This window comes from Gossypium arboreum, chromosome 6 (assembly GCF_025698485.1).
Source record: "Gossypium arboreum isolate Shixiya-1 chromosome 6, ASM2569848v2, whole genome shotgun sequence".
Lineage (NCBI taxonomy): Eukaryota > Viridiplantae > Streptophyta > Magnoliopsida > Malvales > Malvaceae > Gossypium > Gossypium arboreum.
Genome location: NC_069075.1, coordinates 30,261,676 through 30,285,280, shown reverse-complemented (window position 1 = coordinate 30,285,280; position 23,605 = coordinate 30,261,676). Strand labels below are relative to the sequence as shown.

The 23,605-nt window shown below is 35.6% G+C and overlaps 2 protein-coding genes and 1 long non-coding RNA gene across 4 annotated transcripts; 1 reads left to right on the top strand and 2 right to left on the bottom strand.

The window, feature by feature from the left end:
• Positions 1-15,399: 15,399 nt before the first annotated feature.
• Positions 15,400-16,113, bottom strand: LOC108473924 (uncharacterized). Its single transcript, XR_008284222.1, has 2 exons — positions 15,816-16,113; positions 15,400-15,725 (listed from the first exon to the last, which is right to left on the bottom strand). It is a non-coding gene; the product is annotated as an uncharacterized LOC108473924 (long non-coding RNA).
• A 347-nt stretch (positions 16,114-16,460) lies between these two features.
• Positions 16,461-18,534, top strand: LOC108473922 (SAP-like protein BP-73). Of its 2 annotated transcripts, none has more exons than XM_017775746.2 (3): positions 16,461-16,641; positions 17,115-17,450; positions 17,745-18,534. In XM_017775746.2, exons 1-3 carry the CDS (start codon positions 16,539-16,541, stop codon positions 18,083-18,085), a joined length of 780 nt encoding a protein of 259 aa, XP_017631235.1. In that variant the 5' UTR covers positions 16,461-16,538; the 3' UTR covers positions 18,086-18,534. The 2 variants fall into 2 exon arrangements, with proteins under 2 accessions (XP_017631235.1, XP_052885657.1); XM_053029697.1 differs by having other exon boundaries at positions 16,512-16,641; positions 17,098-17,450.
• LOC108473923 (60S ribosomal protein L11-like) lies at positions 18,223-20,035 on the bottom strand. The gene is made up of 5 exons (XM_017775747.2): positions 19,793-20,035; positions 19,578-19,685; positions 19,457-19,499; positions 19,168-19,363; positions 18,223-18,560 (listed from the first exon to the last, which is right to left on the bottom strand). The coding sequence occupies exons 1-5, from the start codon at positions 19,793-19,795 to the stop codon at positions 18,362-18,364; spliced, it is 549 nt and encodes a 182-aa protein (XP_017631236.1). The 5' UTR covers positions 19,796-20,035; the 3' UTR covers positions 18,223-18,361.
• Between the last annotated feature and the right edge of the window lie 3,570 nt (positions 20,036-23,605).

Below are 23,605 nucleotides of genomic sequence, written 5' to 3'. Positions count from 1 at the left end.
AATGAACTTATTTAGAAGATTTTACAAGAAGCACATAACAGTCATCTGTCTATTCACTCGGGAAGTACCAAGATGTACAACGATTTAAAGAAGATATACTGGTGGAACAGCATAAAAAGAGATGTTTCTGAATTTGTATTGAAACGCTTGGTATGTCAGTAAGTTAAAATTGAACATCAAGTGCCTTCAGGTTTGTTACAACCTGTAATGGTCCCCAAATGGAAGTGGGACAAAGTTACCATGGGCTTCGTGGCGGGATTACCTTTAACTCTGAAAAAGAAAGATGCCATATGGGTTATAGTGGACAAATTGACAAAGACGACTCATTTCATCCCGGTAAGGACAGATTATTCTCTTGATAGATTGGCTGATTTGTATATTTCTGAGATAGTAAGATTGCACGGAGTACCACTGTCGATTATTTCAGACAGAGACCCGAGGTTCACTTCGAGATTCTGGAAGAAGTTACAAGAAGCCTTGGGTACAACGTTGAGCTTTAGCACAGCTTTTCACCCTCAGACTGATAACCTGTCTGAGTGAATGATTTAGATTCTCGAGGACATGTTGCGTCGTTGCATCCTCGAATTTCAGGGTAGCTGGGAAAAATACCTGCCATTGGTAGAATTTGCCTACAACAATAGTTTCCAAAAAAGTTTGAAGATGGCACCTTATGAGGCCTTGTATGGCAGGAAGTGCTGAACTCCATTGTACTGGACAGAACTCAAGGAAAATTGGATTCATGGAGTTGATCTGATTAAAGAAACTGAAGAAAAAGTTAAAGTGATACGGGATTGTTTAAAAGCGGCATCAAATAGGCAAAAGTCTTATGCTGATCTGAAAAGAAAGGAAATTGAATTTCAAGTTGGAGATAGAGTATTCTTGAAAGTATCTCCATGGAAAAAGGTATTGAGATTTGGTTAGGAAGGTAACCTGAGTCCACGATTTATCGGACCATACGAGATCACTGAAAGAGTTGGACCATTAGCCTATCGTTTGGCGTTGTCACCCAAACTGGAAAAGATTCATGACGTGTTCCATGTATCCATATTAAGGAGATACCGATCAAACCCCTCTCGTGTAATTTCACCAACTGAGATTGAAATTCGACCGGACATGACTTATGGAGAGGAACCGGTTAAGATATTGGCTCGTGAAGTTAAACAGTTGAGAAATAAAAGATGTGGCTCTAGTAAATGTTTTATGGCATTGGCATGGTGTAGAAGAGGCTACATGGGAGCCGGAAGAAACCATGAGAAGTCATCCGAATCTATTTTCTGGTAAGACTTTCGAGGATGAAAGTCCCTAAGGGGGGAGAAATGTAACATCTTGAAATAGAGCCTAGTCGGAATGGTGATTTCGGGACCATGAATTTGACATCAAAATATTTACTTTATGATTATTATGAGGCCTAGAATATGAGTATATGTATGTGTTAAAGTTTCATAAAGAAATTCTTTGAGTAAGGTGTTCAATTGGAAATTAGGGACTAAATTGAATAAATTGTAAAACTTGAATTCTAGAAGCAATTTGTATGAAATTGCTTTGGGTTATGAATTAGAAGGTCTTGGAGAGCAATTTTCCCAAATTCTAAGTTTTTGGACAAAAATGGGCTTGCATAGATGGCATTTTGGTCATTTGGTATTTTAATGAAATAAAATGGGAAAAATGAACCAAAATCAACCCATTCTCTTTGTTGTCCAGCCGAAACTTCAAGGGTTTCCATAAATAGGGTTTTCAAGCTTTCCAAGGTCAATAGTAAGTGCTCCCAAGCCCCGTTTTTCATGCTCTTTGTATTTTTGAAATCTCGGTAGCTTGCTCTCTCAATTTCTATCCATATTTTATGCTAGGGTTCATGTTTAAAAATTTACCCATGCATGAGTTGCTTGTATTTTGATGGATTATGGAGGAATATGACAGATGGATGTGTAACACCCCGTACCCGAGTCCGTTACCGGAGTCGAATACAAGGTGCACACAGACTTAATTATTTTCACAGTCCATTTAAAAATTTCCAGACAAGCTGGTCACTGCATCACTGTCGCCTTAAAAATCATATCTTGAGTTTCAAAGTTCGAAAATGAGTTTCGTAATTTTTCCCTGAAACTATACTCATAATTCCATCTACATATTTTTTTCTAGAATTTTTGGTCGGGCCAATTAGTACAGTTTATTAGTTAAAGTCTCCCCTAATCCAGGGTTCGACTACACTGACCTTCAAGCATTACGAATTGTATATCTCCCTGTACAGGGCTTCAATACTGATGCTGTTTGTTTCTATAGAAACTATACTCAAGGAGGAATCTATACATATATGGCATGACTCCTAATTATTTTTGGTTAATTTACAATGAATTTCCAAAGTCGGAACAGGGAATCCAGAAACCGTTCTGGCCCTGTTCCACGAGAACTTTAATATCTCTTAACATATAACTCATATTACCGTTTCGTTTCTTCCATATGAAAGTAGATTCATCAAGGTTCATTTACATAATTTATTCCCCATTTAATTCCATTCCTACAAATTTTAGTGATTTTTCAAATCCACACCACTGCTGCTGTCAGCATCTGTTTTCAAGGTAAACTTTACCTATTTCGTGGTTTCCATGGACCAACTAGAGTTTTGTCATACATAGGTCCACATATAATCATATTTAGCCATTCCAATGGCTGATCATTTGCCCAACACTTCCATTCCAGTCCATAGTCACATCATGAAACCATACATATATACATAAACACAAATGGTCTAATGCCATACTCCATTTCTACGAGCCATTTTCGCATGGCCGTACACACATACATCACAAAAGTACTTGAAAAACAACAAAGGGTAGTCCTATACATGCCATTTCAAAGCTCAACCAAAATTGTACCAAAAAGGGGGCTTTGATAGTGTGGGAGACTTCGACTTCCAAAAATCCCGAGTCCGATAGCTGACGAGCCAAAAATCTATAAAACAAAGAAACAAATAAACGGAGTAAGCAATTTATGCTTAGTAAGTTTGAGCGAAGAATTTAAGCACAACAGAGGTATAGCATTCATATAACTAAACGGATAATTCCGTATATACATACTTTCAAATCATTTCTACTTTACATTCCAACCCCTATGTTCATACATAAGGGATCATCTTAGCCAAATACCGGAAGCTCATTACTCAACTGAGCGAATATTATTCGAAGGAACTCAACTATTCCAATGCACATACAAACATACCTCATTGCTGGAATTTTTCAAGCGTATTAACTGGGATTTTTACAGCAAGATCGTTCATTTTCGAATCACGTACCTTCAGAATTTAACCGGATATAGCGACTCGCTCGATTGTCTTTGGGACATTGCCCGGTTATAGTGATTCGCACAATTGCCTTCGGGAATTAGCCCGGATTTAGTAACTCGCACGAATGCCTTCGGGACTTAACCTGGTTTTGGTAACTCGCACAAATGCCTTCGGGACTTAACCCGGTTTTGGTAACTCGCACAAATGCCTTCGGAAATTGACCCAGATTTAGTCACTTAGCACAAAAGCCTTCGGGACTTAGCCCGGACACCATTAAAATAAACATGCACATTTAACACTAAATCATGACACATTCGCATTTCATTTTCATTAGCAAAACTCAAATACAATACACTTATCACTCTTGCACATTTCGGTTCAATATCCACACACAAAGAGCATGATTTCGATTTACTTGAGACATGATCTAATCAAATCATAATTTAAGCTCTATTACTTAAGAACTTACCTTGGATGTTGTCGAATGATTCTGATGGCTATTCGACCACTTTTTCCTTCCCTTTATCGGATTTAGCTCCCCTTTGCTCTTGAGCTTAATTTAACAAATAAATTGATTTAATCATTTGAGCATCGAAAGAGGAATTCAAGGTACTTAGCCCACATATTTTCATTAGACATTAAAGTCACATATGTACGGAAATCATGAGTCAAACTCAACACATTAGTTAGTACTCTCCTTAGCCGAATTTTCTAAGCCAAGAATAGGCATCAATATGCTTGCCTCTAACCGAATGCATGCACACCAATCCCCCTCATGTGGCCGAATATGCATGTCCATGTTGAGGCCAATTATACACTTAATACCACACATAAACGGCATACATTTTACTCACTAACGCATTCCATATTGTAACTCAATACGCATCAATCATTTACTTCATAACCGAAACATCATCATATGTAAATATATACCTTGGGATAGTATATATGTCATACCAATACATCATGTGCAAACATATATATATATATATGCTAGAGCCGAATCTCAAAGTTGATTATAACTAAACATGAACATAAATCCAAAACACAAATCTTACCTACCATGCAATAAGCATAATTTATACTTATGGATGTACCATGGCCGAATATATCACAACACCATACCATTTCGATTTTGGTCATGGTTAAACAAAGAACTTAATGTCTCACTCAAAAATGCTAAAAAGAAAGTCCAAGAGCCCTCAATCCACCATCACATGTATCATTAGCAAGCTTCATATTTAACATGCAATGGCATTAACACAAAATCCACCTTGGCCAAATACCATCCCATGACATAGCAAGGATTTGAACCATGGCTAATAGGAACATCAAGTTAGCAACCAAAAACATGCATGAATCTCATGGCACAACATCAAACATACCTTAATCTTGATACAAGTATGGCCAAACCTCTTCCTAATCCTCTTCCAAACCAAACATGAAGTAAAAACTCCCTCCTTCTTCCTTAGAATTTTCGGCCAAGAGAGAATGAAAAGGATGAACAAAATTTTTTTTTCTCTTTTCTTCCACTCACGGCAAGGGGGGGAAACACTCACCATTCTCTTTTTTTTTTCTTCCCTTTCATTATTCAATTCCCATGCTCATTATTTTATTTTTTTCTTACATACACCATTGTCACAACATGTTTTATGACATGTTTTTGCCCATAATCCTTGTCATGGCGGCCACTAGCTATTAGGGGAAATTTGACATGCAAGTCCTCCTTTGATTACATGCACTATTAGGTCCTTATAGATTAGCCTATCACATTTCAAAAGTGTCACACAAGTCCTAATAACTGAATTCACATGCAATCGACTAAATCGAAGCTTGAAATTTTCACACATTCATAAATACATATTATAGACAATAAATATTACGCTCAAACATTTCAGTGACTCGGTTTAGCGGTCCTGAAACCACTTCCCGACTAGGGTCAATTTTGGGTTGTCACAGGATGTGTAATAAACATCTTTTCCTAGTTGATTTTCATGAAAAACCCTTATAGGGACTATTTTGCAAAAGATGTAAATGTATGGTAGAAATGATAAAATAATGGAAAATGTGGGCTACTATAAGAAGGAAAAGTGTTCGGCTAGGCTTGGTTAAGATAGAAAGTGCATGTGTTTCATTATACGAGCCTAGGGACTAAATCGTAAAAATGTGAAAGGTTAGAGGCAAAACAGTAATTTGGACCGGGGGTTGATATTAAACTTGAAATAATGTAGTGTATTAATGAGTTAAATTTTGCTATTATAGACCCCGAGAAACAAATTCCGGAGGTTGATCGAGGTAAATGTAAGGTTTCGGAATAACCGAAACACAACTCTGAAAAAAATACCACGTAATTTCGGATAACTTAAAGTAAACCCCTAATATGCATAATTGAATGATTTATGAATGCATGATGATTGCATTTATTATTAGCATGAAATATCATAGAAATGCATATTTGATGGTAATATGTGAAAAATGTCTCGAATGAGGTTGACAAAGGGAATTCGATGGATAAACCCTCATTGATATGTGTAAAGAGATCCTGTACGTGTTGTAGTAAGGATTTAGCCCGGACGGGTAATCCGAGATCTCAAGTATGAAAAGGATCTAGCCCGAATGGGTGTTCCTTGAATGATCAGGCCTCCCGAAGAATATATGTGCATTATGGATTTAGCCCGGACGAGTAATCCTATTAGGGTCTGCATTTAGCCTGGGCTAGTAATTTAGATCTGAGCTCATTAAGGATACTTGTCATTATAAGGGATCTAGCCTGGACTGGTAATCCCGCTATAAAATGTGAGGTTCAGGGGAGTGCGTATAGGGAATGATCATTCGTAAGAATTGAAGGATATTGGGCATTCAATCGAGATTTCCTAGAAACTCAACGAGATTAACATGAGATGTTTGTGTAAATGAGATGTTGAATGATGAGCTCATCTAGTTAAATTTTATGATGCTTGATTATGTTACTAACTTATTGATTGAGTGCATGTAATAGGGAACCATTTAATAATTATTGGTTTCCTTATCTATCATGGATGCATGTTAAATACTTGGTAGTTTTCTTTCCGATTATTCGAGCTTACTAAGCATGTAAATGCTTACCCCTCTCTTTTTCCCTGTCTCCCAGAGCTCGAGGACTTGAAAGGATTGGAAGACGATTGGAGAACCAACACACTATCAACTAGACAAGCTTTGGTATAAAGACTTTGTTTGTTTTGTTCAATGGCATGTATTGTATTTTTGAGTATTTTCTTATATGTGTCATTTGTTTTTCCAAATGAAGGCATGTAAAAATATGTTTTTCTCTTTGTATATGGCCACGAAAATTGGCTTAATTGAAGTAGGCTATAACCTACGAATTTATGCATGGTTTTATTTACAAGTGATGGGTCGTTACCAATTGGCAATGAGTCACATGAACGAGCCAATTTCGGATGAATTAAAGTGACATGGGAACCCATAAACACTAAATGGGAAATAACCTATCATGTATGAAACCAATGATATGAGGTTTCCATAGATCTAGCTTAATCAAGATTATTTACAAGTGTATAATCGTGTTTTACTTTGAATTTGGTAACCACTAAGCACAAATAGTAGAAAGGGGTGACTAAAGGCTTGGAAAATAGCTTATTAAAGTCCACGTGGTTAGACACACGGGCATGTGTCTAGGCCGTGTGTGACACACTGTTCCCTCCCATGGGCGTGTGCTATGGCTGTGTGTCCCCTGCACTTAAAATTTTAGCTCAAAGTTGTACATGGGTAGGCCACACAAGCGTGCACCATGGCCGTGTTAAAAAGACAGTGTCGTCCACGAGCAGGCAGCATGGGTATGCGCCGTGGCCGTGTAGATAAGTCAGTGTTTCCCACGACTGAAGGGCATAGGCGTGCCCCAAGTCATACAGGCGTGTGAGTCCACACAACCCACCTACGCTGGCGTGTGACACTTTATGATAAAGAAAAATTTCCTAAGGAGCCCAAGGTTTATCGAACGTACCCGAATTTGTCCCGCACTGCCTCTAGGTATGTTATAGGCCTCGAAGGCCTATATAAGGGACGAGTTGTTCATGGATGAAAAGCTTAAAATTTGAGGAAAACTTGGTTATCCAATTTGGTACGTTTCAAAATGTAAAGTCATGGTAATGCCTCGAACCCTATCCCGGTGTCGAGTACGGGTGAGGGGTGTTACACATATCTTACTCATTTGCTTCCTTACCAATAATGCATCTTAAACTAAGATCATTTCTCATGCGTTTTGCGTACGTGCCTGTACCACTTCATAACATAATATTAACCTTTCATGTAACTGCCTGATTTAGGGCCTAGTCAGGATGGTGGTCTCGGGACCACAAATCAAAAGTCTGATAAATTATTTTATTATTATTTTGATATTATAGCATGTTTTTAATAGTGCATGAAAAATTTGGCGAAGTAATTTTAACGTTTGCGAGTCCAATTACGTAAAAAGGACTAAATCGCATAAAGTGCAAAAACCCTAATTTGATAGCTAAAGGTGTCAAATAGCTAGAGAATAAAATTTGGAGGTCTTTAAAGGGTGATTAGACCCTTTTAAAAGAGCTTGACCGTCCATGAGACAAAGAAGAGTAAATGGTCAAAATGTTAGGTAAATGATGACATATTAGGTGATAAAATAATACCCTAAGTGCCTAGCCTTCATATTTTTCACCTATTCTTTCTTCTCAACCAAAAATATCAGCCAAGAGAAGAGTTTTGGAGCTTGAAATTTTCAGAAACTTATCATCTCTAAAAGTAAGTGATTTCCATACCATTTGTTGATGATTTTTGCATTTTTGAAACCCTTGAAGCATAACATTTCAAATAAGGGTACTACTTTGCAAAATGATTAAGAGTTTAGGGTTTTGAAATGAAAGGATTTATAATGTTTGCTGAGTTTTTATGGAAGAAAAAGAGTCTTGGGTGTCTTATAAACAATTTTTGTGAAAGGTGTTAGCATGAAAACACATAAAAGGACTATTTTGCATAAGTTGTAAAATAGATGATAAGTGTGTGAAATAGTGGGAATTTGGAGTTTCTATAAGTGTAGAAAGAGTTCAGCTAGGCTTAAGATGTGAAGAAATTCAATAAAAATCAATTTTCGGGCTTAGGGGTAAAATAGTCATTTTGTAAAAGTCTAGGGGCAAATTGGTCATTTTGCCCAATTATGAATTGTAGAGTGCCTAGATTGATAAAATGACTTTATAAGTGCATTTTGTTATTATAGATCAAGAATCACCAAATTTGAACTTAAATCGGGGGAAAGCCAAGTAAATCGATTAAATCGACTAGTCGCCACATTTTGTAATCCAAGGTAAGTTGTATGTAAATAATACAACTACAATGTTAATGTATGTGTTGAAATTTACTTGAATTTCATATAGCATGATTTGCTTGATTGTGGAATTGAGAAAGCTTGATGGTAATAGAGATAGTAGAGTTCCCGTTTGAACCTAGGAAATAAATCGAATATTCATGCCATAACATATGAGTTATTGTGAGTTAGTGTAAAACATGTCTGGGACATGCATCGGCCATATTATGAAAGCCAGTATAGGACCATGTCTGGGACATGGCATCGGCATTGAGACGAGTGCTAATGTAAGACATGTTTGGGACATGTATCGGCCTCGAGACGTAAGCCAGTGTAAGACATCTCTGGGATATGCATCGGCTACGAGATGTGTTAGTGTAAGACCATGTCTGGAACATGGCATCAATACTTTACCCCATGTGTGAGGCTTAATGAATATCTGATAGTGTTCCAAATGGTTCAATGGTGAAAGTTATGATTTCACGTTAACGAGGAAAGTATAATTGTGTTGTGAGTGGTACAGGTATCTGTTTGGTATATATAGAATATGAGCCCATTTTATGATATACGATGTGTACCGAATATTGATGAGTAAGTTTTGATTATGCCCAAATGTATGTTATGAGTTTGTTGATGAATGGTAATGTTATGTTGTATATTCATTTATATGCAACTTACAAAGCTTTATGCTTACTCCATCTCCTTTTCCATTTTCTTATAGTGCCGCCTATCTAGCTCAAGGATCAACAGAAGTCAGAGATATCGATCACACTATTAAATCGAAGCATTCGGTATAGTTTGATTTATATTTTTGAATATGGCATGTATAGGGAATTAGGCTTGTGTTTTTGGTTCTTATTAATTTGGCCAAATGTGTTGGCTTGGGATAAATCCTTCATTTTGTATTAAGCCTTGAATGATGGGAAATATTCATTTTGATATATATATATATATATATATGCAAATGAAGTTACTCTCACAAATGAGTAATTGCTTAATTGATATGTAGCCTATTGTGACTGATTGGTTTAAATAAGTTATTTTGTATTGGTTTGGTTGCTATTATGTAAGTTGTGTAAGTAAGGGTGGCAAATAGGCTTGTTAAATAACCTTATATTGTCCACATGGGTAGACACATGGGCGTGTGTCTAGGCCGTGTGTGACGCACGGTCTACCCTACGGGCGTGTGATCCGGTCGTGTGTCTCCTGTACGTAAAAAATTCAAGACAGTATGCATGATAGTAAGCACATGGGCAGAGACACGGCCGTGTGTCTTAGCTGTGTGAGGGACACGGCCTAGCACACGGGCATTGTGCTTTGATCGTGTGACATTTTGGGGATGCTGACGTCAGAAATAGAATGCCCATTTTTTAGCACACGGGCTACGACACGGGTGTGTCATGACCGTGTGAAGGACACGGGCGTGTGCCAGGCCGTTTGAAAACCCCTGTAGGTGTGCATTTAGAATTAATTCCACACGAGTGGAGGACACGAGCATGTACCTGTATTGCTTAGGCCGTGTGAGCCACACGGGCCATCAGCACGACCATGTTGAAATGGCCACATGGGCGTGTTACCTTTCTACACGGGTGTGTGCCCTGTTTCAAAGTCAAATTTTTTATAGATGGTTTAAGGACCCGGGTTGATCTCGAATAGTTTTCAATGGTCGATTTGGGGCTTGTAGGCCCATAATAAGAAGTTTAAAGTAGAAATTGAAAAAGTTCTAAAATGGACCAAGTCTTGGTGACTTGGGGAACGTTTGTGTGCACGAGATCGAGTTAGGTAATGCCTCGTATTCCGCTTCAGCATGGGTTACGGGTATGGTGTGTTACATTTCACATCTTTGACATAAACTTTAAATCACCCATTGAACCACTTGGAATACTAAAGGATACTCGGGAATTACATACACATAGAATCATACCAATGCCATATCCCCGATATGGTCTTACATGAGGCCTCATACCTATGCCAATAGCCCAACTATGATCTTACACGATTCTCATATTGATGCCATGTCCCAGACATGGTCTTGCACGAAATCTCATAATGATGTCATATCCCAAATATGGTCTTACACGTATGACAAATATGGTCTTACACGTAAACTCATAACCATAATGTCATGACATTTGTATCCTAACTATTCCTAAGGTTCAGCAGGGAATTTCGCCGTATCAAATCTTTGCCGAACAAATCCATAATGATAATTGTACATGTCATGTAATAGAAAAATATTAAATACATAATATAAGTTGCATTATTTACACACGAACTTACCTCGGTACAAAATATGGCTAACTAATTCGATTTAGTCCACAACTTTGTTCTTTCTCCGGTCTATATCCAGACTCCATTTTTCTTGATCTATAATAGAAAACTTAGCTCATTTAATTATCACATTATTTAAAACAGTCCAAAAACCATACTTTGGCAAAATTATAGTTTTGCCCCTAAACTTTCACATATTTACAAATTAGTCTTTAGGTTCGTAAAATGAAATATACTCATTTTCTTTGTTACCCAAGCCTAGCCAAGCCTATATCATGCTTATACCAGCCCAAATTTTTCATCAAATCTCATTTCTACTACCCATTTATTCAACTTTTACAATTAAGCCCTTTTTAGGTGTTTTCATCAAAAATCACTTAGTAAAAGATGTTCATCAAACATCAAACTTTCATAATCTGCCATGAAACATCAAAAAACATGCATGTCACACATGGGTCAAACCTTAGTCATCAACCTTAGCTCAAATAAATGGTAGAAATGTCTAGATCGGTTGATAACAACTTTAAAAATGTAAAGAACATTAAAACCGGGCTAGGATGCACTTACTATCAAGCTTGAAAGTGACAAAACCCTAGCTATGGAGTCCCTTATGAAATTCGACCAAGGGTTGAAGAAGATGGACAAATTTTGGCTTTGTTTTCCTTTTTTATTCTTTTATTAACCAAATGACCAAAATGCCATTTTTACTAAACTTTGAAATTTTACCTATTCATGCCCATTTTTGTCCATAAAAATAGAAATCGGTCAAATTGCTATTTAAGAACCTCTAATTAATAATCCATAGCTATTTCATGCTTAAAGCTTCTAGAATCACATATTTTGCAACTTTTGCAATTTAGTCCTATAAATCAAATTGAACAGTCTATCAACAAACTTTTTTAACGAAGGCTTCACACAATTATGCAAACACATCATAGACCTCAACACATTCATAAAATAATTATTTCTACTTTGGATTTGTGGTCTTGTAACCACTATTTCGACTAGGCCCAAAATCAGAATGTTACAAACGATGTCCAAATCAACTACTAAATTTTTCCTGATTTTTCAATAGAATTTGCCAGCTTACGACTTTTTTCAATTTAACCCCCAATTATTCCTAAATTCTAGACTTAAAGAAAACTAGGTGTGACACTTAAATGACCTGAGAATAAGCTCCTCAAGTGTAATGGAGAGCATAATTTGACGTAACAAATTATGGCATATCAATTGTAGCTCAAGGGAAGAGAAATCCAAACTTTTATTTGATGTAGGCTTCAACTTCCCGAGGCATGCTGAATATGATAGAAGATGATGACTCAACAGAGTCGTGGCATAGGCAACTTAGTTATATGAGTGAGAAGGGGCTTTATTATTTGGTTAAGAAGAATCAGCTTTCAGATTTGAAGAATGCTACACTGAAGAATTGTGTTCATTGTCTAGTTGGAAAGCAAAGAAGAGTTTCATCTAAATGCTATCCTCCTTCAAGAAAGTCAGATTTACTAGAGTTGGTTCATTTTGATTTTGTGGTCTGTTGAAAGTTATGGTCCATTAAAACTTAGGCCACATGGTAGTGTACTTTACTTTGTGACTTTCATTGATGACTGTTCCACAAAGCTTTGGGTCTATGCTTTGAAAATAAATGACCATATTCTTGATGTGTTCAAGGAATTTTAAGTTTCAGTTGAGAAAGGGATTATGAAAATTTTGAACTGTATTTGTACTAATAATGGTCGCAAGTATAGAGGATCATTTGATGATTACTGTCAGTTATAAGGAATCGGACATCAAAAGACATTGCCAAAGACTCCATAGTTGAATGGTTTTAGCTAAGAGAAAGAACCAAACATTAGTTATGAAAGTCAATTTTTTCTTTTAAATGCAAAGTTACCTAGATCTTTTTGGGCTAAAACTTTGTATACGGTTGCACATATGATTATTTTGTCTCCTACTGTTCCTTTGCAAGGTGATGTACCAGATAGGGTTTGGTTTGCTAAAGACGTGTCATATGATCACTTGTGTGTGTTCGATTGTAGATCATTATTTCATGTTCCAAACGATAAGAAATCTAAGTTGGATTCCAAGACTAGGTAATGTATCTTCATTGTTTACGATTATAACGAGTTTTGGTACAAATTGTATGATTCGATTGAAAAGAAACTTGTGAGAATTAGAGATGTGGTTTCTTTGAGGATCAAACCATCAAAGACATTGATAAGACGAAAAAGAGGAATCCATAAAATAGTGGTAACTTGATCGAGATGAATCCAGTTCCTCTAGCTCTTTCGTCAAATCCTATTCATGATGACAAGTAAGAAGATAACATTGATGATCAACAGGGTATGGTTGATTTTGATGCTAACATAAATGAGGTTGAGAATGATCAACACCAAGCACCTATAGCTCCACCAACAATTCCACTTCAAAGATCAACTAAAGATTGACGATCTTTTTTGAGGTATTTTACTAATAAGTATGTTTTTTTTAACTGACATGAGGGAACCTGAATGCTATGAGGTGGCTATGAAAATTTAATGCAAAGGTAGATGGATTGGGACTAAGAAACATAAACCTCAATCCTTGCATGACAATCATGCCTTTGAGTTAGTAAAATTGCCAAAAGGTAAGAAAGCTTTGAAAAATTAGAAGCTTTACAAGTTGAAGCAAAAAGAGAATTCCACTCCACAATACAAAGCTAGATTGGTCATCAAGGGTTACAGTTAGAAAAATAGGATTGACTCTGAGGAAATATTTTCTTTGGTTGTGAAGATGTTCTCTATCAAAACTATATTAAGTTTGTCAGCTTATTATGACTTAGAGGTTGAACAGATGGGTGTGCAAAATGCTTTCTTTCATGGTGATTTGAAGGAAGAGCTTTACTTGGAACAACTAAAGGATTTTTTTTTCACAAGGGAAACAGGATTGCATGTACAGATTGAGGAAGAGTTTGTATGGAATGAATCAAGTTCCAAGTTAATGGTACAAGAAGCTTTAAGTTTATTATGGGGAACATGGCTACAAGAAAAACATGGCTACAAGAAAACTACTTCTAATTATTGTGTTTACGTTTAATGATTCTCTGGTGATTATTTCATTACCCTATTGGTTTATGTTGATAATATGCTTATTGTTGGTCATAATACTTCTAAAATTGCCATTTTGAAGCAAGAGTTGAGTAAGTCCTTTGCGATGAAGGATCTAGGGCCAACTAAGCAAGTTATTAGCATTAGACTAACATGTGATAGAGTGGCCAAGAGTAATGGTTATCATAGGAGAGGTACATTGAAAAAGTACTTCAAAGATTTAATATGGATAGAGCTAAGATGGTGAGCACTCCCTTTACTATGTAGTTTGAGTTGAGTGTCAAGTAAAGTCCATCAATAGAGAGAGAAAGAGGACATGTGAAAAGTTCCTTACTTTTTTTTCAATGGGTAGTTTGATGTATACAATGGAGTGTACGAGACTGAACTTAGCCTATGTGATTGGTACTATTTGTCGATTTATTTCTAATCTAGGCAAAGAGCATTAGAATGCAGTAAAATGGATTAAGAGATATCTTTGAGGCACTTTCAACTTGAAACTTTATTTCGACAAGGAGAAGCCTATCCTAGTTGGATATACAAATTCAGAGATGGTTAGAGATATTGACTTGAGATGATCTACTTCAAGTTAATTGATCACTTTTGTTGGGGAAGTTGTGACTTGGCAATCTAGATTCCAAAAATGTGTTGCTTTATCCACTACTGAGTCTGATTTATTGTAGCTACAGAAACATGCAAGGAGTTGCTTTGGATGGAGACGTTTGTGCAAGAAATAAGCTTTGCTAAAAAGAGCTATGTCTTGTTTTGTGATAGCCAATGTGCTATTCATCTTAGTAAGAATTTGACTTTTCATGCTCGGTCTAAACATATCAATGTGAAGTATCATTGGACACAAGAAATTCTTGATGCTAAGTTGATAGAGCTTAAGAAAATTTACATTGATGATAATAGTGCGGATATGTTGACCAAGGATTTACCAAAGGGAAGTTTGAAGCTTGTTGCTTGGTATGGCGAACACCTCCACATAGTGAGAAAGAGAGATTTGTTGGGTATAGGGCCCCATGTGTTCCACTATGTGTGGGAAGACCATAACCCTGTGACCTATTCTTTTTAAAGAGGGAAACAACATTTTTTGCGTGTAAAAAGTGTGTGCCAACAAATTAAAAAGAAAAAGAGAAACGAAAAAATACAACTTTATTCAACAACTACAGTTTTGATCAACTATTGATTGAGGTTCTATCAAATGTTTGTTTATAATGATTTTTGGGTTGTAGTTTATAGACTAAGGATCTCAAATGTGTTCACTAGGATTTTCCATACAGGTATTATAACTTCAGGTTTTCGTTTATCAAAGTTAACCCATTTTTTGTGATATTCTCAACTTTTCTCTTAAAGTTTGCCTGAAATTATTTGTTAATAGCCTTGTTTGAGTTGTATACTCTTTATTCTAGCTTGGTTGTGATTTTATAGCAAGATTTTGATAATAATGATTTTTCAGTATCATAAATCCAACTGTAAAACAGTAATAATTTAGTAACATTCAGCCCAGCATCGTTCCATTGGCATCCTTCTATAAAACCTGATTTACTTTTAGTACTACAACTTTGATTATCATCCGACTAGGGTGCAGCTTGGGTCCGTTTCTTAAACCCTTCCTGCTGATCTTCTCTCTCATTTTCTCCACTTCAACATTTTTACCGCAGCATAGATATTAGCTAAAAGTGCATAGTAATAGTATCCAGTAGTTTCGGGTTTGCAACTCTCTCAGCTAGTTTAACACCATGGTACGTAAATCCTGCAACTACATAGAAGAGCTGCCCAAATTGTGGCATCTGGTCTGAATTCTTATAGATATTATTTTCAATTAATTCATATGCGTTTGAAAGTTTACCACACATGAATGTTGCAATCATTTCTCACTATGTAGAAGAATCCCCAATCTTCCTCAAGTAATCCAGAATGGCTCCTAGCATGCAGTATAGAAATGAAATGAAGGATCCTTCATTAGACTCCATGCCGCATCCCTTATATCGTTTTAGGTAGTAGCAAAACCTTCATTTGCAAACACAGGCATGCCATGCCCAACAACTATCAATGTCCATGAGACTTTATCTGTCTAAGAAATCATATCAAAAGATTAAACATGCAAGACCTACAACTCTCCACAGTTGAAGAAAACCCCTCCACGCTTCCTTTAAGTCCCACAATTTGCATATCATTGAGCATAGGATTTAAAGGCAACAGCATCGTTAGAAATAATCTTTAACTTGGTAATCGGTGGATTTTTCCAACATGACCTCAAAAACTGAAAAAAAGACTGGGTTTTTGAAGAAGATTTGAAAAGTTTTAACTAAGGTTTTGGGTTTTGATTTAGAAGCGAGAAAGACAAGTTTGGGGGAGTATTAGCCATGGAAAAACGGGAAGGTTTCAAGCATAAAAGCTAACAGTTAGATGATTCGTTTGGCACGTGATGTGCACGCTCACAGAAAAATAAATAAATAAAATTGTGGACCAGCAAATTCAGGAATTAATAAAATTATTAGAACTTACAGCGTATAGGATATAGCTCGTGGATCCAATTGCATTTGGAATCTGAAATTTTTGCAAGCAAAACATGGCTGCTGCTATTCTTTCCTTTCAGTCCCTATCTCGTTTCGCTCCTTCTTTCCCTTTCAACAAGCAACTTAAGCTGAGAAAGCCTGTTTTATCTCTCACAGGTAATAAGTTTTCGCCATGGCCTTTTATCGTTTCATATTTCTCATAAATCCCATCTATTCGTTGCAATATTTTTGTTGTACCTTGTGTATTAAGGGATCTGCTAATAACTCCCTGTATTTGAAGCTTATCATTTGGTAGAGATCTGGGTGTTTTGTCTCCAAAGTACTTGTTTTCTGTTTGAATCATCTCTGCATGAATTTGATCGACTTGAGATTTCTAACATTATGGCATTTCAGCATGCAAATACTTAACTGTGTTGGCCTGTCTCTTCAACTTTGCAATGTAGATTTGCATATTGTTTCAATACTTCCTCTCTTTGTTAAATTCGGTGACATGACATATATGTCGTGGTTCAGTTTCCACATGGAATTACGATTATAAACACATGAATCTGTCGTTCCTGGTCCGTCTGAAATTTCATAAACTAGAAACTGAGGGATCATTTGTTGATGCAGCTTATTAAATTTGGCAGAGATTGCAGATAAGTCTATGCCCTTTAGCTCACTTAACCCAACTCTTTCAAGCATAACATCTGATGGCAACACAAAAGGAAGCGGTCCAAAGAAAAGTTCTAATAATGCCCCAGGAAGTAAGGAGATTGATGAAAATGAGAAATCATCTCGTGCCATTAAAGCACCTAAATCGTCCAGTAAGGAAGAGATGATTGCTCTGTTTAGAAGGATACAATCTTCAATCTCCAAGGGTAAGCCTGGAAGGGCTAAGTCTGAAAGTTTCAGCTCATCCGAGGATAAGTCCACAGCTGAATCAGTTATGGATGTTATTCGCGAATCAAGAATGAATGTCAAAGGTAACGTGCTTTGGCATCCAATTCCATACAGTTTTAAAGCATTCCAGTTTTTTCAAACATAATTGTTACCAACACACATGCACTATGTTGAGGTCTGGTAAGGATAGTCACTGTTCTAGTGATTGGAATGCCTGCAAGAAAGCGAAACAAGAGTCAGATAGGCATCTTAGGATTGGCATAGACAACCAGACCATCCTTACCAGACCTCAAAACGGACAAAGAAATTGAAGCTTTAATTCCTTGATGTGTCAAAATGGTCACCGCAAAAACTTATATATTTTACAATTTTGGCAGACACTAGATCAAAAAAGGGTACCAAGGCATTGAGATGGAGAAGTAGCATCTCTAAGATAAGTAGTGTGGAGAAGAAAGCTACTGTAGAAACCGAGGAGTTCAATTTATCAAGGCCACCATCTAATTTTATAAAGAGATCGCCAATACCACACCCAACAGCACCAAGAACAAAGACCCCTGAGAGGAGCAATGAAGTGGTATCCATCGATGGGAGGGGCTCAGAGTTGGCAAACATGGAGAAACTAAAACTTTCAGAGTTGAAAGAACTAGCAAAAGCCAGAGGAATCAAGGGTTACTCCAGATTGAGGAAGACTGAACTTCTTCAATTGTTGATGTCATAAGGAGACAGAACCGCCCCCCCCCCCTTTTTTTTCTGTAATAGCAAATGCTAAGCCTTACTCTTATTTCCGCAGCTCCAATTCAAAATACTTGAACAGAGAAAGGCATTCTCCAATTGCATAAAAACTGATAAATGTAATAAACCAACAAGGAAAGTACTTTGGAATTTCAAGTCAATCATATATCTCTCCGGTAAAACAAAAAAACCGATACGGTAAATAGTCAAAATCAAATAACCAAAACTTCAAACAACTCAACTGATCTTGTAAATGCTACCCCTAAGCTCCAATATTTTGAGACTTGTTAAGGATGACACCTTCATATTTGACCTGGAACCATTTCATGGCATCCTCCTTAGTTACTCTGTGCTGAATACCAACACGTGACTTGCACCTGCGACGACGACCAACGCGGTACCCAGCTCGTTCCAGGACAACATAAAAGTCCATACCGTAGATACCAGTTGAAGGGTCGTACCTAGAAAGAGGACAAGGGTTACAATTTTACACCTTCATGTAATATATAGCATCAATATTGAATGCAACTAGCAATAGAATAAGCTGCCAAGAACTGCTTTTAATTAACTTATTAACAGGAAGAAAAGAACAGATATTCACAAGATTCCTTTAATGGCTGCCAGTGTTAAACTAACACTAAAACTGAATTGGGCTTATAGTTTTCAAGCCACACTCTACTTGCAAACCTTTAAACAACTTAGCCCAGTTAAAAGTAGCATTGCTATTTCATAATTACATCCTAGAGGAAGCTAACAGCAATGCAGCTCCATTATTACATCCTAACGCCGAGCTCAAGCTTATAAAGCATTGCAGGAGACACAAATGCATTGCCATTCAAGTAGTATAGTATATTTTTGTTTGGCCACTAGGTAGTACAGTTTTTCAATCATAAAGTTCCAATAACAGAAGAAGACCCAAACCCATGAAAGAACCCAAACCTTGCTCCACTATGTCCATTCTATTTTAATCATAAAGTTTCAACTCAATGTTTCCAGAACACATTATAACGTAACAACACGAATTAAAATATTAAAAATTAATAGAGGAACAAAAAATAATAAACTTACTTGATGCCAAGATCAATGTGCTCCTGGATGCCAAATCCGAAGCATCCAGTATCACTGAAGTTTCTCCTCAAAAGTTCATACTCCTTAACCTTCAAACCGCTCTCGAGAAGTTGCATAGCCTTCTCTCCCCTCACCGTCACGTAGCAAGCAATCTTTTCATTACGCCTGATTCCAAAAGATCTCACAGTGTACCTAGCTGCTCACATCAACCCCACATTTTTATTTTCATTAACAACAACATCCAACCAAAAAAGAAACTAAAAGACAACATTGCGTGTCGCGATTTTACCCTTGGAGAAGACAGGGGTTTGACCACTGAGCTGTTCCAAGACCTAAATAGGAGCAAAATGGATTAAACTAGTATAAAGAAAAACATGAAAAAAGAAAATGAATGGGTTTTTGTGGGTTACCTTAGCGGCACGGGTGAGACGATCACCGCTTTCACCGACACAGATGTTGAGGACAAGTTTTTGAACTTTAATCTCCCTCATTGGGTTCGACAGCTTCTTTTCCGATGCCTTTTTATAGTTACATAACATAAAGAAAAAGGTTAATGACACATGCATAAAACACATAAGAGGAAAGATGGAAGAGCCAAACGATGAAATCAGAGAAAGAGAGGTACCATTGGGTAAACCGAAGGAAGGTTGAGAGCAGCGGCGCAGAAACAAAGAAGGCAGCGGCGTTTGAGAGTAGAGGTGAGAGAGATTAGGGCTAGGGTTTTATTTCTGTTTCAAATGCGCTTTGCCTTTTGGGCCCAGAAAAGTCTTAGGCGTCAAATATCCCAATAGCTACTTTAAATTTTACTTGAACCCCGACCCAATCCATTTTCTCTCTTTCTTTTTTTTTCATTTTATTTTCTCAATTTCTCGGCCAGTTAAAACGCTCATTTTTTGAATCATCTACCCAACCTTACCATATACCTCACGTTTTTCTCCGTACTTTTCCAAGAATGACTAGGATCTACAACTAGGGTCAATGTTTTAAAAATAGTATTGGTAATGGAATAGTAAGATTATCCGTTTTTGGTTAATTCGATTTTTATTCTCTAATTTTATAAAAATTTTATTTTAGTCTTTTATTTAATTTTTATTTTTTTAGTTTTAAACTTATATTGTTTTTCAAACCACCCCAAAATTAATAGAAAAATTAATGTTTATTAACTTTATCGATGTAACATTTATATGGATACCACATCAAGAATTAATTATTTTGAAAATAAAAAATAATAATTTATTAAATGTATTTAAAGTATAAAAATATTTTTAACTTTAAAATTAATTAATTGTTAACGTAACGCCCACGTGCATGTTAACAAATATTAACTTTTCTATTCATTTTGAGTGATTTAACAAACAAAACAAGTTTAAGGGCTAAAAGAGGCGAATAATTAAATAGAGAACTAAAATGACTTTTTGTAAAATTAAAAAGCCAAATAAGTCATTATGTCTTTTTAATTTAACATAATGAATTTATTTTATTTTGGGTTTTTAAAACTTTTATTTTTTTCTTCAATATCAATTCATTAAACATAGCTCAAAGCACAATTTTTTAACACAAATTTCCTTTAATTTTGATAATATTTTTGTGGAACTAAGGGCTTTATGAATAACAGGCCATGTTTTAAGCATGTTGTCCATCTTGAATTATTCATGTTATTAATAGTCATAGTAATCATAGTCTTAATGAAAAATAAAATTTAAGCATATTATTTAGCGAAACAAAAGAAACTCCAGATAAATGTAACTATTCTTACCATTAGATTTCATATTATCAGTCACATTCAGTCATAAATTAGCTATTTATGTTCCCTCAAAGAAAAAACTAACACATTAGTGTTTTAAGGGTAATTTGTATGACTTTTGACAAATTCAAGTATCGAATTGGATAAAAATTTTAAGTACCAAATTGAAAAAAAACACTTAAATACTAAATTAAGAAAAGTGTCAAATTTAAATTTCAAATTTTATATATTTGAACCCAAAAATTATTGACTCTAGTTTATGTTGATTATAAAATAATGTTTATATTGAAATTTTTGAAGTTTTAAAATTAAAATAAAATATATAAATTTGTTTATAAATTTAAAAGAGAGATATTTTGATAAAAATTAAACCCATCAACTCCGAATTCAATCCATTAATTTTATTAAAGCCTTGTTTGAATGAGTTTAATATATTATTGAAATTTTTCATTTATTGAAAAATAAATTATGTGTTTGATAATGACATTAAGTTTTTAACAAAAAAGAAGTTTAACATAATAAGTAGGTGGATAGCTACTTACCACTTAAGGTCTGCTTGTACAAGATAAAGTAATTGATTGAAAGTGAAATTACAAAAAAATTTAATTCCTAGACGGTTTGGCTATAAAGTGTGATTACATCGTAATTTCTTATATTATGTTTGATACAATTTGTAATACAGTTACATAATTTATATTTTTCAAAATATTATTAATTACTATAAAAAGTATCAAGAGATAAAAAGTTTCTAAACGAGTAATAAAAATTAAAATCAAATTATCATTTGTAACATGTTACTCCAATAAAGTAGTCAATAATATAATTACTAATAAAAATAATAAGAAAAATAAACATCATGTGCAATTATATCTAATTACTCTATTGTTTCATATTTGTTGGGCTATTCCCCTTTTTAACATTTAACATATAGTTCTTAGCATCACCTGTTGGTCTTTAACCGAGTTCCTCATCATCTAAACCTGAATATGTATCATTAAGGTCTTCAAATAAATTGAACATATCATAATTCATCCAATCACATGCACTTTGTCCCTAAATTGAGCCTTCGTGGCCCTAAAAAAATCATAGAAGCAATTCGGGATTAATTTAAAACAAAATAGAAAGTTTAAGAAAAAATGCAAAAATTATAAAATATGGGTCACACGGCCGTGTTCCAGCCTGTGTCCTCACCCGTGTAACTCACTGAGTAGCCTCACACGCCCATGTACTAAGCCATGTAACTCTTTGAGTTGCCCCATACACCCGTGTGCCAAGACATGTGCTAGGTCGTGTAACTCACTGACTTGAACACTAAGAAACTCACAAGTGACACACGACCATGTTGTTAGGCTGTGTGTCTCACACAGCCATTTGACAGCCCATGTCTCAGGTCATGTGGACCCAAAATTTTACCTAAAATCAAGTCATTTCCTAACCAATTCATGCATGACTACCCAATCCATTTGTGTACACTTTCAAAGGACTAAAACATCATTCAAATACACATAATCATGCGAATTCAAACAACTTAATTTACTAACCAATATGCCATTCAAAGGCACCACAATTGCATCCAAACATCATTTACTTAAACATGTCAATATACCCTTATTTCAAGCATAAAAACCTAGTTTAAACATCTACCAAATCATGTCTCAATTGACCATAGTCAAGCCATTATAAACATACCAAAAATGAGCCTTTTACACAAACACTTATAAGTGGTCAAAGGGATTTAACAAGCATTACAAGTCCATTAACCATACATAAGCAACAATGCATAAGCATACCAAACTACCATTTACACATTCACTAAATACCATTACAGAATAACCTATATATGCCATTAATAACCATGGCCAAAATACTCAAAAACTACCAAAATATTTGCTGGATAGTGTGATAGGTCTTTGACGAGCTTCCAACCAAGTCGAGCTTCCAACCAAATCAAGCTTTTGTTGATCTATAAAACAAAGGAAAACAACTACGTAAGCAACGAGTGCTTAGTAAGCTCGTATATACTTAAACATAATTTACCACCTCAATAACACAATTTATAGAATAAGCATAAACAATTACTAATGCCATGAGCTTAGAATAAGCTTATTCACATCATCAATCTCACATATTAGTAGGTTCATCAACATTACATATAAGCTCATTTATACCATAAATAGAGTTCACAAGATACATTACATATTCATCAACCTTTTCATAAATCATGAATATTTCCATTAACTTACTTACCAATCCATTCCTTTTCTTACCTGTTGAACCATCTAGAATTACATCAGATACTCAGGAGAGCTCACACATAGTGTGCTACATATAATCGTAACCTTTCCTTTATATCAATACTTACGCAAGCTGTGAAATGGGTCTACTCACAAGAGCTATCGGTCGGAATGTAAGCTACACGTTGCTGCTTACACAAGCTGTAGAGAATTCACAACAAATACAGGACCTCAGCCATCAGTAGGACATTCAAGACCAGTACTCAAAACATGAAATCCCTAATGACATGTCATTTGTATCCTAAGAATTCTTAAGGTTAAACTAGGACTTAACATCCGTCAATACATCATGGCATAAATTCATTTATACTCAATTTTATTTATTTCATAACAATGTAATAACATTCAAATTTAGCTAACATTAAAACAATTACAGTTCATACGAACTTACCTCGATAAC

Bases quoted from the DNA above. Each gene is read 5' to 3' on its own strand.
- LOC108473922 (XM_017775746.2), top strand. From the start codon at position 16,539: ATGGCTGCTGCTATTCTTTCCTTTCAGTCCCTATCTCGTTTCGCTCCT. The intron at 16,642-17,114 runs GTAATAAGTTTT...TAAATTTGGCAG, and splicing joins GCCTGTTTTATCTCTCACAG to AGATTGCAGATAAGTCTATG. The intron at 17,451-17,744 runs GTAACGTGCTTT...CAATTTTGGCAG, and splicing joins ATCAAGAATGAATGTCAAAG to ACACTAGATCAAAAAAGGGT.
- LOC108473923 (XM_017775747.2), bottom strand. The intron at 19,500-19,577 runs GTAACCCACAAA...GCTCCTATTTAG, and splicing joins GTCTCACCCGTGCCGCTAAG to GTCTTGGAACAGCTCAGTGG. The intron at 18,561-19,167 runs GTAAGTTTATTA...TCCTCTTTCTAG, and splicing joins CACATTGATCTTGGCATCAA to GTACGACCCTTCAACTGGTA.